General features: G+C 32.7%; 1 protein-coding gene across 1 annotated transcript in view; it reads left to right on the top strand.

Annotated features, from left to right (window-relative positions):
* LOC127728954 (uncharacterized) overlaps positions 1–19,699 on the top strand; it is a 64,698-nt gene that overhangs the window by 36,169 nt on the left and 8,830 nt on the right. Inside the window, exons 12-13 of the mRNA XM_052236533.1 lie at positions 2,288–2,372; positions 7,820–8,054. Coding sequence (XP_052092493.1) covers positions 2,288–2,372; positions 7,820–8,054 — 320 coding nt within the window. The remainder of the gene's footprint in view (positions 1–2,287; positions 2,373–7,819; positions 8,055–19,699) is intronic.

Here is a 19,699-nt window from a genome sequence, read left to right on the forward strand (position 1 = left end):
AATAGTTCCTGTCTGTGTCCCCTGTAAGTATTTTGACGTTTGGAACATGTTTGTTCTGCAAATCTAGAAACTTTCTGCAATCTCTTATAATACCCCCATTTATGCACAAGTAGCATGAAACTTTGACTTTTGTGATTGATTCGGACCTCGCTTACTTTTTATCTTTGCTAGTCTATTTGTGATGATGTTCATCTGTTGACAATCATTTTGCTTGCCTGAGTCCATGATACCTGTTTGCATTCGTAAACCATAGGGATTATTAAGTTTCTGCATGTGTCCGTTTGCTAAAGCCTCAAATTCGAACCCTATTCTTACGCTGTCAGTTATTAAAATAGGCTTCCCCTGACAAATTGCCACTCTTAGTTTGCCTCATTTAGAGAATCTATGAACCAATCCCTGGCTAACTGCTCATAAACCTCCATAGGGACAGTCGTACTTGCTAACCATGTTAATCTTTTGATATCCTGAGTGAATTCAGGAAGTGACTGACTTTTTTCTCGTGTTTAATTTTTCATCTGCGCTCTACATAGTTCAGCCTGATTGCTTGTCTGAATTCTCGAAGCAAGGGCTGTCACTAAATGAGTGAATATTCTCCTGATAACTGGACTTAAACCTGTATATGTGTATGTTATGTGTGCTGTCGCATGTGCATTCGTCCAATATCCTTTCTTTTTTCTTTTAACTAGCCTATATGGTTTTATAGACATTTTTATGACACAAGACTAGATTACAAGTTTAGCCTCAATCTACACATACACCGATTTTCACTGGAAATTGAAGAAATTACAATCAATCAAACAACCGAGACAAAACCGTCAACACTAAGGAAATAGAAACGTAATTCGCAGGAGGGATTCTTAAGTCGGATATTTTGAAAGAATCTAACACCAATAAAGTTTAAATATTTTTATATAACAGTCATGTTTTTTTTTCATTATGTTTGTACGTTAAATACATGTACATATGTTTTGATACATATAATACGTTTATATACTGATTAATTTTTGTTTGCTTAACGTCCAGTCCCAAATATCTCGTGCATATTCAGAATGAGAACAAACTAAAAATATCTTAAAGGAAGGCTCTTCAAAGTGGGCGACCAGGATGAAAGGCTGGACATTTGGATTGTTTATAAAAAACGAGGGCATATTTGATAAGGGCAGCAGAACCTTTGTTTTGCAATGTGCCACCTAGTACCCTTCGAAGAGTAGTTTAAAGGATATTGTAAATTGCAGACAGCGTATATGACACTCTCATATACTCCCAAACAAGTAATTGGATTTAACATCCCCATTCCGACCGGACGAGGCTGCGTATTTATACACCCCGCTCATACAAATGGATGCCCTCTGCAGGCGAATCAAACCTCTTAGACTGAGAAACTTTGACCCATTTCAATAACCATGTGTTCTTTTGGGAGAAAGTCTACCTACTGCCTTTAACCTCCTCCTTATAAAGCATTCTTTGTTGGGTATTTATATATTGTATTATTTTATAGAAACCATCATGGGTGCAAAATCATTTATCGAATTAGCAAGTAATGTAATTGCAAAATTATGTCTTTTTAGATAAAGCGTCTGTTAAAGGGGCATTAGCTTCGAATTAGACAAAACAATAAAATATGATTTATTTGTTTTAAACATTTATAAAAGCGAAATATAGAAATATTATTTTACAAATACAGTTCAATTTAGTCAAAAAATACTAAAACATCGCTGAGGTATTATTAGCTTGCAAGTCAATAATTCAACCGCATTTGAATCTGTATTCATGCAACCTTTGATTCAAACCTTAGTGGAGATGGGTTGCTCATGTGTTCAAGCATGTCGTCAGCGTGTTCATTCGTTAAAAAGAAAAGAATGTCAACAATTGAAACAAGGAATAACCATTTTTGTTAACTGATCCGGTCTACAAAAAAATCGTTTTTTACATATGTTTTTAATCTAGAACATAAAATCAGACCTAGAAAAATCATCATTATACGATTACACGTGTTGTCTGTCTACTTATACTAATATTTATGTTTATATCGGGTTAAATGACCATCGAAGATCTTCGGGGGTCATTTTTATGGATAATTTTGGATAGATTGCGTCTTGTCTATAATACGCACGAATTGCTGATACAAAATAACGAGTCCATGTTTTGTTAATTGTTGCTTTTGGACTTTCTGTCATTTGGATATTTAGTATGTTATAAATATAAGATAAAAGAATTGGGGTCAAATCGGAAAACATGAATTTGACATTAGTCCCTTTAATATTCAATAGAATACTTTCATTATTAGGAAAGCTTTCACTAGTGCATGGGATAATGTCTGGGAAAACGGAGGTGGTGATCGTAGCTATAGATTAGCTAATGCGGGCTACCAGGTAAGTATATATATATACATATGAATATATTAAAGGAAGGTAAACTTCACCTTGAACCGGTAGGATTATAAAAAAATATGCTTATATATGAATGTAGAAAAGATATCAAGAAAATGCAAATTCAAATATTTGTTCTTAAAACAATAAGGCCGCTGGAAGCTTTTTGCATGAACCAATTTAGCGGTTCCCTCCGAGTATATTCGTGAATTCAAGCAAAGAATAGTGTATCTAAATATATACAATTCCTTGTTTAAAGCTATCAACCATAGACCATTTAAATTCCATCAGAATTTCTCGATTTTTTTTCATTGAATCATACATGTTGTAACAGTAACTGTAAACGTCTTTGAAAACTGTCCCAGTACGCTAGGGATTCTTAAATGGATTAAGGCTTTGTGGTCGTTGATACAAATCAGCATTAAAAAATGAATGGGTCTATGAAAACACATGCTACATCAATCTTTAAAAACCCAAATGCACCAGTCCTACCTCCATGTCAAATATGCCATTTTCACCGTAGATAAAGCCCAAACAACATAGTTTTTGTGTGTAAATCACATTACATAAACTGCTTGATAAATGAATTAGGTATTGACAATTACCTTGGAAATTCAACATATACCCCCCCCCCCCACGACACTTACCAAGAAGAAAATCCTGGATAATAATAGGTCTGATCTATGTTCCTTTGGAATTTCAACCAAAGATGAAGAACTGGATCTTCCTTCATTGTATTGAATACTAGTACTTAAACGATATATGTGTCCTTACAAATAACGTTATATTGTTGGGTCTTCCAAGTGCTCTATGAAACCTCTTTGTTACTTATTAACAACAATTTCATCAGCAATGAAATCCGGGCTTCAAAGTAATTTTGAAACTACCTTTTCTAGAGTGGCGTGAATCAGTTGTTGGTACTAAAAAAATCAAAAGAGTACATACAAACTTGGACTCTTTCATCTTGCAATAGTATTAAAATATTTTAGCTTTCTAAACTTTACACAAGTATTCCCAATTCCAAACTAAAAGACAAATTGAAAGAATTGGTTCTGCTTTGTTTTCTAAAAAGAATGACCAACGTAGAAAGAAGTATCTTGTCTTGCGGAGGGATAAAACATACTTTGACATTATCAAGCTGCTTGATTTTTTGGTTGACAACATATTTGATACGTTTTTCGGCAAACAATCGGCATGCATATGGGAACCAACTGTGATCCTCTTCTTGCCGACTTTATCATTTATTCATATGAGGCCGACTTTAATAGAGGAGTTTCTTAGGAAGAATGAAAATAAGCTATCATTATTTGACTTCGCTTTCCGCTATATGGATGATGTCCTCTCACTAATAGAAAATGAATTCAAAGTTGGTTGACTATACTGAACGCATCTATCCCATCGAACTTGAAATAAAGGATACAACAGATACAGTTAAGTCTGTCTCAGATCTTTGCCAACATCTAGAAATTGACAACAAGGGTCGGTTGAGAACAAAACTTTCGACAACGAAATGATTTCAGCTTTCCAATTGTGAACTTTCCATTTCTATGTAGCAACATTCCGGCAGCGCCTGCAAATGAAGTATATATCTAACAACTGGTACAACATTCCAGAGCTCGCATTTCCTATCATGATTACCTTGATAGAGCTCACAGGGAAGCTATTAAACCATGTGTTCCAAGTGGTGAAGTTGAAATCATCCCTTCGAAAAAATTACGGACAACATCACGAGTTGGTTGACCGTTATGGAATATCTGTTTCACAGATGGCGACGGATATGTTCCAAATGTGGTAACCACAGTCCCGTCCTCTTTTCGTCGAATGTGACCTACTGAAATAGACTCATCACCGGGTTTGTGCTTATATAATCAACACGACGGATTCGACAAGTAGGGCAGGATCTGCTTACTCTTCCGAAGCACCTGAGAGTATCCCCAGTTTTTGGTTCGTGTTGCTAAGATTTATTCATTTGGAGAGCACACTCGGCTTGTATTGAAGTACAATCCCGGAAAATCTATTTTATCTAGGGATAATGAAACACCCACCTGTTTGACCCTCTTATATCTTAGGTTGTTACTGACAATAATGGGAAAACAATTGTAAGAGTTATGTAATTTTTATCTTTGTCAGCTTAATCAAAATATGTTATTAGCTACGTGTGTACGTTGTCGAAAAAAATGATCATTAAAAAAATCGATAGTAGGACATGAACAAATTATGTACCTCTATAAAAAGGACCACATAAGGGAAGCAAAGTGATTTCGGATAACACAAAAAAAAAAAAAAAGATCAAAATGTATATAATTATGTATGCATCTCAAAAAAATTTTTTGAGACAAATTCGATATACTTCCATTCAACCTTTTACAAAACTCCTCGGTGTTCTAAGTAGATATTAATGAATTTATAATGTCCAGTCCAAATAGGAATGTGTGTGATCCCCATAACATTTGTGACGGTTTACATGGTAAGAAATGAATACAACACTTTGTACTTCGGTACTGGCATGAAAATACGGATTTTGTGTTATTACAATTTGCTGTTACAAAATTTTTGGAATTATTTAAAATTAAGGAATGTATCTCTCTCATGCAAAGCTCTGATTCCTTGCCCGGCTTTGGCTATACCTTTTTTTCCTTTTTGGTTAATAGCTCTTCATCCTTTTAATAAGCTTTGGATTTTCAAATATTTTGGCCACGAGCATCACTGAGGAGACATTGATTGTCGAAATGCGCATCTGGTGCAGAAAAATTGGTACCGTTTATGTTATTACAACCACTAGGTCGATGCCTCTGCTGGTGGACTGATAGTCCCCGAGGGTATCACCATCCCAGTAGCCAGTACTTCGGTACTGGAATGAAAATACGGATTTTGTGTTATTAAAATTTGCTGTTACAAAATTTTTGAAATGATTTAAAATTAAGGAATGTATCTCCCTCATGCAAAGCTCTGATTCCTTGCCCGGCTTTGGCTATACTTTTTTTTCCTTTTTGGTTAATAGCTCTTCATCCTTTTAATAAGCTTTGGATTTTCAAATATTTTGGCCACGAGCATCACTGAAGAGACATTGATTGTCGAAATGCGCATCTGGTGCAGAAAAATTGGTACCGTTTATGTTATTTATAAAAGAAGGCTACACTGTTACATAAAGTAAACACTTGCCTCCAATAAAACTTTAATAAAAAGATATATTCCACTAACCTTCGTTCCATATTTCGTGTATATTTTTTTACTTTAAACTTTACAACATGCAACATTTTTGGCTTAATGAGATCAACAATGATAGTGCATATGATAATATATGTACAAATGTACATGGTTATAAAAAATGAAATGAAAAATCTCCAGATGTGTATTTTTATATACATTTAATTACGCGCGCGTATTGAATGTGTATATGTTTAAAATATGTTCTAAAGAACGTTGCGTTTCTATATATCTATACACATAACCTTTGCCATTTAGATGAACATGTTAAGAAGTAGCACTCATTAAAACACAACTATATGTATTTCCTTTTGATCAAAATTGGACACACACTTCTTGTAAATAGTGTATTTAATTCAGTCCATGCACTCTCCAAAGCAGATAAAATGTGTTTTGTTGTACGTTTATATATATACGTTTGATTTGGTTGCAGATTCTTTTTTTTTTTTTTTTGCACTAGCTATTTCAGAATGAAACAGGAATCAAACCATTTAATAGATATAAAATGATCAAAACCTTTCGGTGGTCATTCTGCACGTATGAATAAAGCTTAATAATTTCATTTTTAAAGAATAGAGCTGATTGAATTTTAATGCTTTAATTGTTTCGTTTTGCAAATAAATAACATTTTCACATTTTAACAAATAAGAGGAAATGTGTGATATATAAGTCAATGAAACAGCAATTATTTCTCCAAAGGTTGAGAGAGAAAACAACCGGTCTGTCGTCTCGTATGTTTTCACCGATAAATATAGAAGTATTTCTTACAACTAATGCGTCATTTTCTGTAGATGATTAACCTAATCTTTATTCTGACACCAACTGCTATTAACAAACGTTGGTCATCTCTCATTGTTCTTTTACACAATAATGATCGATGCAAATATCAATCTACTGAAATAAGAAAACAATTATCCGAACTCAACACGTAAGGTTCACGATTGTTTTTTATTTTTTTAGTTAACGGATCATCATACGTTTCTTAATAAACAGTCTATTCCAGGAAGGTTATTGTCTATCTATGCACGTCAAGTGTCACTCTACATATAGATTATATCACTGCATTAAGTGGGATACAATATTTATTCACTCGAGACAGTTAAATTTTCAAATTTAAAACGCGAAGCTTGCCGAGCTTTTTTAAATATTGAAAATGTAACTGTCGAGAAAATTTGAGGTCATAATTGAATTTTAGTCAATATAGAACTGAGATCAAACGACCCACACGTTAGTTACATAAAAATAATCTACAGGTCAGGAAAAGGGTAAATCGGCTTAGAATTAGAGAAACAAATTTACAACTGATCTAAAAAAAATATAAATTTAACAAAATGTTTTATATTTTATTATTCCATTCCTGGTCTTGTTGTGCGATAACTTAGGCAACTTTGGTCAAATATGGGCAAAGTTGGAATGAACACCGAACAACAGATTTATTTTTAGCTCACCTGGCCGTAAGACGAAATGAGCTTTTCTCATTACTTGGCGTCCGTCGTCCGTCGTCTGTCGTCGTCGTCCGTTAACTTTTAAAAAAATCTTCTCCTCTGAAACTACTTTGCCAAATTTAAACAAACTTGGCCACAATCAATTTGAGATGGCTAAGAATAGAACATAGGGGTAAAATGCAACTTTTCCCATTATTTTTGAAATCCGCTATAAATAGAGGAAATCTGACAGGGGCAAATATGTTTAAAATGTTAAGTTCTATCTATTTTGCATTACGTCAAAACTGTTAGACGACTTATTATAGGAGTTATTGTCCTTTAATGACGATTTTTATCATTTTTTGCGTTATTGCCTAATATCTACAATTAATAGATAGAATCTTTAAAAAGCAAAAATTATCAGCACGACAGGACACAAGTAAGACTAAGTCATCATAGCCAAAATCTTCAGCCGACTCTTTATTTCAGTTTTAGCCCTTAAATGATATTTTTTAACATTTTTATGCATGTTATAGCTATTATCTTGTATCTATAATAGATAAATAAAAACTTTAAAAAGGAAAAATTATCAGCAAGATAAGATCTACAAATATGTCAACATGACTGAAATTGTCAATTGACTCTTAATAGAGTTATTCCCCTTTAACGATGATTGTTACATAAAAGTGGTCATTTTTTAAGATGCATTTGAGCGACACAGGCTCTTTAGAGCCTCTGGTTTTAGAATTCAACAAAATAGTTATCATTCATCCATGTCAGTGGTGCCTTAGTAACAAGTATATTTGTATCGGTTTGCAGGTTATACTTGCTTTAGCAACCCATTTATATTTCGACCATCCTTATGAACCTGATCCTGCTGAGAGAGGATATTATTGGGCAACAAGGTACACCGATACTAGAAAGGCATTTGGATTTATTCCAGATAATATATATGCTAATGCTGACGTGAAAAGAAATGGAGAACGATTGACGAAATCTGAGATTTGTGGAGACAATAGATGTTACGAATTGGAAAAACCGGAAAATATCATAGGTGAGTAATATGTCATGGACATTTTTTGGACCTTAACTAAGGTAATTTTCCGGTTATATTAGTTAGTTCATCTTATTGGTGTCTTCAACCTATGCCAACATTTGAAAAAAAATTATATGTTCCACACCATAAGAGTATATGGACCGTACGCGTACGGTGTGGACCGTATGCGTACTTTTTCAAAATACGCATACGGTCAGACTGTACGCGTACAGTCTGCCTAATTTTTAGAAGTTGGTCAAGTTTATTAGATACAAATGTATATACTGAAATTTATTTAAAAAATATAAAAAGTTCAATTGTAATTGAAATAAAAACTTGATATTTTAACTATTTAAAAATGTCACGTTAATTTAATCTGTTAATCTCCTGTATTTAGCATGTCAGTAATACATGAAATTGAATTATACTCACTGAAATTCAAGTTATCGGAAGTAAACATAATGTGGGATGAAAAGTTTGTAGAATATTTAGGAACTTTACTACAAAAACCGTCAAACCAGCTGTTTACTTGTGGGAAGACTGATAGAATTTAAAATGTTTTGATAAATGGGAAAAGTGATTCAGCGAGATTCCGACAATATGCTAAGGAAAAGAAATTCGCATTGATTAATTGAGTTTTAGAATGGAAAACGAACTCTGCATTCCCGCAAATGAGGGATTTATTTTTATTTAGTTTGCATTACGTATTAAATATTACATATTACGTTATCAACTTATTGTGATTTCCCCTATAATTCTTATATCCAATTTCGTACCAGACCGCCTCGGTGGTAAGAGTTTAGTGGAACAGTTTCATGACTCACTTCATAAACTGGCGGCATCAAAACGAGCAGATAAACCTGGCTCAGGATAGCTTGAGTGTCTGTATGAGATACAGCATTCACTACACACACAGTGCGATCTAGTATTAAAATGACGCCTTTTGAAGCTGTATTTGGTCAAAAGGCTAATGATGGCATTTGTGTAGGTTCACAAGAGACTGACGAGTTCATTGACGACGAAAAAGTAGAGTACATGTTTGAAGCAGACGGGAACCTAATGACTGACGCAGGTACAGACAACGAGACCGACTCACAGACAGAAAACGAAACCGACTCACAGGCAGAAAACGAGACCGACTCACAGACAGAAAACGAGACCGACTCACAGACAGAAAACGAGACCGACTCACAAACAGGAACTGTTCAACAAATCCGAAAACGACGACGAACTGAAACGTCAGAAATAGCTACTGAGACCTACGATGTTACAGACTACAGACCAACACAGGATGAACTCATGGCAGTTGATGATTTTATGATACTGAATGACATTATAGCTGACACTCCTGATGACAGAAACTGTACCATGACAACGGACGACGGACAAATGACGACTCACGATAGAAATCGAAAGATAGTGGAGAGAAATTATAAAAAAAACTGTTGAAAATACAACGAGAAAATATAATAAAAAAGTGTCGAAAACTAATGCAAAGATTGAACAAAGGTAGCTTTGTTACTGTAAGAATACCAGTTGTTGATAGGGCATCAGGGAATCTTCTCCGAGTATTATGTAGGGTTGATGATATAATTGGTAAAGATACAAGTTTGTACAAACTATTATGTGAATTTGGCATATTAAACTCTTGTTATGATATGGGTGATATAGAACTTTTGACACGCAAAATTGAAACTGCACATTGGAAAACAGAAGGAATTTCATTTCATGCTGCCGCAAAACAAGCAAGCTTTTGTCTTGCTAGCAACTGTTGCAAATGTAAAGGAAAATGCATGAACAAAACATGTAATTGTAAAAAAATCTGACGTTCTTTGTGGCACCAAGTGTCACCCTGGGCGAGAGTGCCAAAATAGGATTCAGATTGATAAATATGTAATTTCAATTGATTGAATTGTAATATTATTAATTTGTAAAACTCAATAAAAGATTTTAATAAATGTTTGTCTAAAATTAACCCATATGGTCCAAATACATGTATGGTCCAGCTCGTACTAGACCGTATACTCATACGGTCCGATCGTACATGTATGGGCGGACCATACGAGTATACGCATACGGTCCAGACCGTACGCGTACGGTCCAAATAATCATATGGTCTGGAACATATATTCAACCTATGCCTAAAAACAAAATACAATAGGTGTTGTTATAACAATTAATAATTAATTACAGGTAAAATACAGTCAGTATTTTAAAGCTTTAAAAATTACTCTTTAAGAATTAGAAACAACAGTTAAATACTTGCAATATTATGTTGTAGTAAATATGATATTTGAAAAAGATAGACAAAAATAATACAAAAGAACACTCATGTATGGTAAAAAAAAACCCAAACAGATATAAATAAAAAATTACAAAAATAACATAAAATAAAGTAAAAAAACACCTCTTTATTTGTGCTTTTTTTAATATACAAGATTTGTTCACGAATGACATGTTGCTGAGTCTCCAAGCTAAAAAGTGTATTAAATCTGATTTGTGTTCTATATTAAAATTGAAATTTTATTTTTGTAATCAGTGGATTCAATCAACACTGTGATAACTGGACACATTACAGAAAAGTCGGAGCGTCCCATGTAAAATGTTCATAACTCGAAATACATTTACATCAAAATTTAGATGTATACTCTTTATCTAAAAATTTATCGTTCTGAATGACCTTGGTGCTTATATGACTGTTCCATCATGGGCTAAGTGCAGTTTCCGGAGCTTAGTGCACTTAGGCGGTCTAGGTGGTGTTTAGACGCACCGTTTAAAAAGTAAAATAATAAAAATACCGAACTCCTAGCAAAATTCAAAACGGAATTCCCTTATCAAATGTCAAAATCGAAAGCTCAAACACATCAAAACAACTGTCATATTCCTGACTTGGTACATGCATTTCCTTAAGTAGAAAATGGTGGATTAAACCTGGTTTTATAGCTAGCTAAACCTCTCACTTGTATGACAGTCGCACAAAGTTCCATTATATTGACAACAATGTGTGAACAAAACAAACAAACATAATAGGTCAAAATGTCAAAAATAGGGGTACAGCAGTGAACATTGTGTTATAATCTTAAACCCTATAAAAACAAACAAATATGTCAACAAAGACATAACCCTGGTTCATCAACTTTCTGTTCAGACTGGTGACGTTTTATAAAATCTGAGTAGCAGCTGCAAGCTCTTGAATACCGAATGAGTTGGGAAATATATATCCCTTATACAGGTGAAATTGGTATATTGCTACTAAGTTTTGGGAAATAGACCAGTTTCACATAAGCGACTTATCAACGCTGATCTCGAAATCCTATGCGCGTTTGAGTTTAAATCCCGCGATAATTAACGATATCATACGTGACAGGGGGCTACATCAAATTGACTCTGATATTTAGCAACACAATAATAAATCAACTAATAATACACATCTCTCTCTCATGGTGTATGCTTGAGATTATTTAAGTTTAAGATATTAATAATCGTTTATTTGATTTACCAATTTAAAATAGAAAGATGTGGTATGATTGCAAACGAGACAACTATCCACCAGACCCAAATGATAGATGAAAGCAACTATATATCACCATACAGCCCTCGACAATGAAAATATCCATACCGAATAGTAAGCTCTAAAAGATCCCGACACAAAACAATTCAAACCTGAAAATAAGTCTTCTTGTTACTACTAGTTGTGTTTTAATATAAGCAAAATGGTTTTTAAAAAAGTATTAATCTTGTAATTGCTTTCTTTTGCCTACTGCGCTATGTACATTGCAGAATATCAGTTTGATTTTTCTTGAAAAGAGAAAAGTATTTGATAATAAGAAAATACATTTAATTTCAGTTCTGTTCCAGTATCAATTCGCAGTTTTTCTGGAATATTTTTTTGCATCTTCGGCTTGTGACATGCATGTAAAGAGGTTACGGCCTACATATAGGTTTAGTATCAAAGACTCGAACTTTTAATTTTCTTTAAAAAAAAACAGGTTACTATATATTATGGTGACTTTTACGTGAAATTTTATGGGTACAAGGACAAGTTACCGGCATTACTAAATAATCGAAATTTCCACTTATAGTAGTATGGAAGTGTAAACCAGAATTGTTAGAATTTGTCCTTATATCCTTTGTCAAAGATGTAGTATATATTGTGATATGTTAAAAATACGAAAAACACAATGATAGGTCACCGAGCTTTGTTCTTAAGCTACAGGCTGTAAAAATATGAAACATTTTGTATGGACTATACAGAGAAAAAATTTTAAGGTATCATCATATGAATATTTGAAGGTAAAATGAATGATAGAATATCAAAATAAAATGTGGGAAGATATAGCTCTTATAAAATGCTTTCAGAATACCAACAGAAAAATTGACATGTAGTAGACAGGGCCTCGGCCTCGGCTCCGTGTTGAAGACCGTACTGTGACCTATAATTGTTAACTTCTTATACATTGTGACTTGGATTGAGAGTTGTCTCTTTGGCACTCATACCACATCCTCTTATTTGAATGTACATTTGTTTCAAATATTTCTGCGTCAGTGATATTCTAAACGGCCATGATAATGAAGAGTCATGCCATTAAAATTAATTGAATATACTATATTTACCACGCTTTGCCATAAAAAGAGATCAAATTGCTGAATGACCCCCTCCTAAATTATTAATTTATCATGGCCAGTGGCATTAAGGTCCGTACTGGCCATGATAAATAAGTATAAATTACGTACTAGGGTTAACATTTTGTATAAGGGGATGACCATTTAATTTTTAGGGGGGGGGGGGGTGTTTAGAAAATTAATATTCTAGTAGGAGTTAAAAAATAAATAAGTATGACCATGCAGGATGGAAAAGAATAATCTGCAGGATGCAGGAAATAATTGTGTACAAAAGTTAAATAAATCAATCAAATAGTCGCCCTTTATCAGTAGCTGTATGTATAGATAAGGGTACGTTTTTATCAATTGTCACCTGGTGAGATTGTACAAGGTAAAACGAGGATTCCACATGGCTAAGGTGTTAATTGACTTCTTAATTTATGACCTAATACTATGTACATGAAGTGAGCCCCGCTTATTTATCTAATTTATTCTTCCCGTTAAGTGAACGACCTCAGCGTGAATTTGTGACAATTAAAGGTACAATTAAAGCCAGGCGGCATATCAGATCGTATATTACCGCAACCAATAACACAGCAGTAGTCCGTTTTAAAATCTTTAAATGTGTCATTGTTAATAAAGTTGTCTCGTCAATATAATTTTTATATTTTGATATGTAAACGCAAACATTTAATCAGATGATTTTTTTCCCCAAGTCTGCATGGTCACTGCTTATAACCGTTAGCCCCCAGTTGATAAACCCTCGGAAATTATCGCGTGATTTCATAGTTTGGCTAATTAGATTAGACATGCGCAGTTAAATGTGAAACTGGTGTATTGATAATAACAAAATTAAAATCGTCTCGTTTGTCATAGATTCTGGTACTGAGATGACCGCCTATGTCAAATTCGAGGTATAAGTCTAAAACATGAGGCGGAAAAGCCGTGTCTGTTGTTTCTTTAATTTCTAATTCTGGGTGATATATTAATGGAACCCAATCAGAAAAGTTTGGATTGTTAATGGAAAGAACATCATCAAAATATATCTGAATGTGAAGTTAAATGATCTGGCTTCTTTGATCTTCTGACAAAGTGTCTGAAGGAACTCCGACTCATGTGAAAATAAGAAGAGGTCGGCAAGGAGAGGCGCACAGTTCGTTCCCATAGGAATGCCGACAATTTGCTGAAAATCTACCTCCAAGTTCAACAAATATGTTGTCAATAACTCCAGCAAACTGTTCACTTATTCCTCTGTGTAGCATGTTTTACCTTTTTGTTCACTATTAACAAAATATGCCGTATGGCATCCCAAAGTAATAAATTTAAAGCGAATACTACCATTTTTGTCGAGCCTGCGACATTTATGTCGCGAAAGCGAGACATAGCGATCCTAGATTCCGTCGTCGGCGTCAACATTTAGGTTCAGTCTGTGGTTAAAGTTTTTTTTTAGACATCAATAACTTTGTTGAACCTTCATGGAATTTTAAGAAATTTTGACAAAAGCTTGTTAATGACCAAAAGACAGTATCCAGAGCAAAATTTTGAAAATGTTTATTTTCATTAATTCGGTATTTTACTGATAAATGGACATAGTTTTTTTTACAGTTAAAATTCATATTCAGTCTGAGGTTAAAGTTTTTCAGTCATCAATAACTTTGCCAAACCTTCATGGACTTTAATGAAATTTGGACAGAAGCTTGTTTATGACCAAAAGACAGTATCTAGAGCAAGATTTTAAAAATATTTATTTTCATTATTCTGTATTTTACTTATAAATGGACTTAGTTTTTTTCACACTTAACTTTCAGATTCAGTCTGAGGTTAAATTTTTTTCAGTCATCAATAACTTTGTCAAACCTTCATGGAATTTGTAAAAATTTGGATAGAAGTTTGTTAATGACCAAAATACAGTAGCCACAGCAAAATTTTGAAAATGTATTTCATTTTTCCGTATTTTACTGATAAATGGACTTAGTTTTTTTTTTTACATTTAACAAGTAGATACAGTCTGGGGTTAAAGTTTGATACACATCAAATACTTTGTCAAACCTTCTTAGAATTTTATGAAACTTTTTTATGATTAAGAGATAATGTCTCAAGCAAACGTTTGAAAATGTATTTTCATTTTCCGTATTTTTCTGATAGATGGACTTAGTTTTTTTACAGTTAACATTTACAGTCTGGGATTAAATTTTTTTGACATGATAAGTTTGTTAACCTTCATAGATTGTTATGACACTTGACAGAAGCTTATCTTCAAGACCAAGAAATAGCATCTAAAGAGAAAGTTTGAATTTTTCTTGTAATTCTGTATTTAACTGATAAATGTACTCACTTTTTAAGTAAACATTACACTTTTACACTGACTGCAGCGATGGTAGGCGAGACACAGGGTTCCGAGGAATCCCTTTCGAATTTTTATATTGAAAAGCATTGTGGATTATTTCTTTTAGACGATTTTTCAATTTCACATGGGGAATGGTGGTATAAAGGGTTGAAAAATCAAAAGTTCTGATAGAATTAATTTCAGAGAAAAATCGAGATTTAAAATTATCCAGAAGTTCTTAGTTTTTTAGAATCCACATATGGTTAATACCACTTCGCGAGTAAACAGTTTCACAGTATTTCCGAAGACCTTCTTTCACTACGGACAGATTTTTTGTAAATCTAATGGACAATTCCTACAAAGAACATGCAGATGAGCCGGGTATGTTGTTTGTACGGAATTTTGTGAGGCTTAGGTATCCAATACAAACAAGATAAGTCCTCAGATTTGCTGTTCAATGTAATGTTCATTGAAGCCATGAAGGACTTATGATTAGCCAAAATCTCATCCTTGTCAAATGATAAGTCCGTTTGTATGTGGGATTACCTGAGCGCTCATTTATTCCTAATTCTTTTACAAGACACTCATACTAGTACGATTTACATACAAAGACAATATTATTTGAAGCTTTGTCCGCAGGAAGAACAACAACATATTTATCGTGAAGAGATAATAGACATTTCACAGCTTTTTTGTCTCTGAAAAACGAACTTAGGTCGATCATTCACACAGTTTTTCAACTTACGAATTCGACGTTTTATCAGAGACTTGATTGTTTTTACCCATTTCTGACAAAGTGTCCAGTTCAACTTCTTCTCGTTTAGCCCATGCTCTGGCGTAGTCCTCAATGGAATCCATAATTATTTTGAAGTTATGGTTCCAATTGATGTGTTGGGGTTCTCTGAACATAGGACCATGAGATATCACCTTTCGAAGATGATCATGTTGAATTATGTTTAGATCCCCAGTAATAACATGGCCAGAGGGGCTGTAAATATAAGGCAAGTAGGAACAATACTTGGAATTAAAAACCAAATATTTACATATTATCACATTAAATGAGAGAAATGAGCATAGAAATTTTGATGTCAACAGATTTAAGATTTGAGTGGAACCGTACTTAGCTAAATCGTCACATTGTAAAAGTATTATATTGACAATAAATTCTTCCATGGTCACATATAATGAGAGTAAGATACAGTTGGGATTAGTTCTAACCTCTGTTTATGACTTAAAGAATAATCTATATTCTTATCAGGTCTTCCTTATAACAGTTCTAGGGTAGAAATGTCAGAATCAGTTCTAGGTTAGAACTCTCCAAATCTGATCTAGGGTAGAACACTTCTAAATGACGTAAATAAGAGCAGGCATGGTTAACTGGATTTTCCTTGTTTGTCATATTTTAGAAACATTTATGATTAAATAGTAAAAATAATTGCAGTCTTGAATGTATGTTTTAGTTCTGTTAGTTCTCCGTGTTAATTATTAATTTTTAATCAAACATATGTTTATTTGTTTATATATATAATAGTGCTTAAGCAATAATGAAAAATGCTTCTATTATTTTCGTAATTATTCTAAAAAATAACAGTAATATCTTCTCTTTAAACAGGTCGAGAAACTGTTTACTACACGTTAATATGGTGTCTTCCCGATTGTCCCACTTTTTGAAATTACAGGTAAAAAAGTAATGAATTTTTGTGGGACAATGGGGAATATGTTTGTGGGATAATTGGGAAGTTTAAATGTGGGACAATCGGGAATTGTTGTTATAGTAATTAATTTGTTTTTATAGTGTGTAGCAGGTAATTACAGGTAACTAATCAATGTAACATATAAAATATGAAATCAACATGAACAAATAATAATATCAACATATTTTATTTTGCACATACAAGGTACAGTTTTATTGTCTCGCCTTGACGGAGTCAAAAAGCGAGACATCGGTATGCTGTTTCCGGCACACATACTGCTGAAGGTACAACAATAAAGCACACACAATACATGAGTACAACAATAAAGCACACATAATACATAAGTACAACAATAAAGAACACATTATACATAACATAAACACAACAACACAACAACACAACAACACAACACATCATATGATTGCAAAAAATATTTTATAACTCGGAAATGTTATATTATTTAATCAAAATTTCATTAATCTGATGATTTAAAAAAAAATCATAATATTTTATACATTTACAAAATTGAAATTAAATAATAGTTTGAACATGTTATAATTAATTCTTGTTTATTTAGCAATATAAACAACAGTTATTTTGTTTATTTAAGAACATTTTACTTCGTAAAATAATGTGGTACAATCAGAACTTTTCATGTGGGACAATCAGAACTCTAAAATTTTAAAAAGTGGGACAATCGGGAATAAACCGTTAATATTTAGATTACGCAGTTACTATACCAGAGTTTACCTGACATTATAAAATCTTATGTTCTTATGTAATAGTACATATGTGGTTTAGTTTCATTGTGTAATTGTTAGTAAAGCTTAAAAAAAACTTTAAAAAAATAATAAACATTGAAAAAATGAACACTACTAAAAAATTAGCCACAAAAAAGGTAAGAACAATATCCCACATTATTTTGTTTGAAATGAAATATAGATAAGATTAAAAACATTAAATAGATTAATAAATTTAAGGAAAGAAATAAAATACATAAATAAATATATAAATGAATAAATAAATGAAATTAGAAAATAAATAAAATTAATAAGATTAATGAAATCATTGACATAAAATACAAATATATTATATGGGTCATTTTCAAAAAAATGTGGAATTTTGAAATATCAAAATTGATTTAAAGTTACTAATTCAATCAACCCTCTTCATACGCAAATCAAAACATACAGTACTTATGGAACAACATATAAAAAGATGCAATCTTGATAATGTCATACAATTATATATTGAAACATGTTTTGATAGGTGGTGCAATATTTTGTCTCTCCTGTTACCATGTTCAAAAGACATTTCGGGTTATTTAGAAAAGGTTTCGATAAAATTTTAAGCTACTTTTTCATAGCCAATAAGATGGTTTTCAAGATTAAAAACTTCTATATATTTTCATTCTGTGAAATGACAGATTATTTGTCAATTTTCCATGTTGTACTGAAAAATGCCTCTAAAAATGGTTTTCAAATGTTATAAAAATAACAACCAGTAATGCAAGACTAAGATAGATATTCATAATGTTCAGCATTTTTTCTCTTTCTGATAATAAAACCCAACATCAAGTAATTCCCTCGCATTTTGGTTTACTTTTGTCTTTATTTTATTGGTAACAGGGACGTACGATAATGATATATCACCGTATCAAGTTCTATCCTGTAACCCTTTTTGTCTATACTGTTACCGATAGCAGTATTGCATGTAAATGCTAAATTGCGAAGATTAAGACGTTATAACCTTTATATGAGTTCAAACAACGAAACATTTCATTAAGTGTACAACTATTTGCAGTTTTAAACTATTTAAGGTCGTTTCTGTCAAATATTGTCTATCCTGTTACTGTAACCATTGTAACCAAAGTAACTGGATAGACAAATTTCTTCATTTATGAATGCTGTTGTGAATAAACTGCTTCCTTTGATGAAGTGATAATGTTTTTCTGTTGTGATTTTGGTTTCCAACACGTTATTGAACTTTTTACAAGTATAATATTGGTGTAATTAATAAATATGTTGGTAACAGCATAGACATGACAAAAAGGTACCCACTAAATTTTTTCACTAACTGTCTTGATTTTATTTTACTCTGCACTGTTACGCAAGAAACGTGCTGTGTTAAATGTTTAGGTTGCTTTGGCGCTTTTGAAATCAACACGGATTATTTCAATATTCATAGGGAGAACAATTTAATGGTTGATTTAAGTAGCGGTCACAGGATGGACATGAACTTCATGTACGCTGATTGGATTTAGTTTGTAGAAAAAATGTTACATAGAATAATAGAGAATCTGCGATTTTTCATTAGAGTTATTATTTACATTCTTAAAAAGTCCCTTTTGCAAATACAAGGCAATCAGAAAATAGGAAAAAAATCATTTGAAAAGTGTTACCCTGACACTGTACTCACATAAATTACGCAAAAATCGGACTTAGATATATTTTAATCTTATCAAAATAAATCTAAATCGGGTTCATTATTAATGTTCTAACTCAGAAATTCTACATACTTTCATATAAATACTTACAACTGCATTTTCCTTTAGAAATAAATTTTTTAGCATAGGTGTACTGAAAATTCGACATTTTTTTTAAAATGACCCACATGTCTATGATAAATGAATAACTATATTAAAGATAAGGATGTCCAAAACTGTTCTAGAGATAACACTATCAAGATCTGTTTTAGGTAGAACTGTCATAATCAGTTCTATGTTAGAGCTGTCATAATCAGCTTTAGGGCAGAACTGTCAGAATATGTACTAGGTTAGAACAGTTTAAATCTGTTTTATGTTAGAACTGTCCAAAACTGTTCTCGGGTAGAACTGTCTAAAAACGTGTAGGGCAATACCGCTTCTAGCATAAACTGTTATAAAGGTATCAGCAGAACTGTTCTATAGACTATGACATTTGTGCAAAATTCGTCGGATTGGAACAATACTTATTTTGTCCGTGTTAATTGGATATTGATATTGGCTGCTTATAATTATTGGCATCCTCGTAGAAAGAAGTTGAGGCGTGGGCGTGATGAGA

This window comes from Mytilus californianus, unplaced genomic scaffold, assembly GCF_021869535.1.
Source record: "Mytilus californianus isolate M0D057914Y unplaced genomic scaffold, xbMytCali1.0.p SCAF_2, whole genome shotgun sequence".
NCBI classification, from domain to species: Eukaryota; Metazoa; Mollusca; class Bivalvia; order Mytilida; family Mytilidae; genus Mytilus; species Mytilus californianus.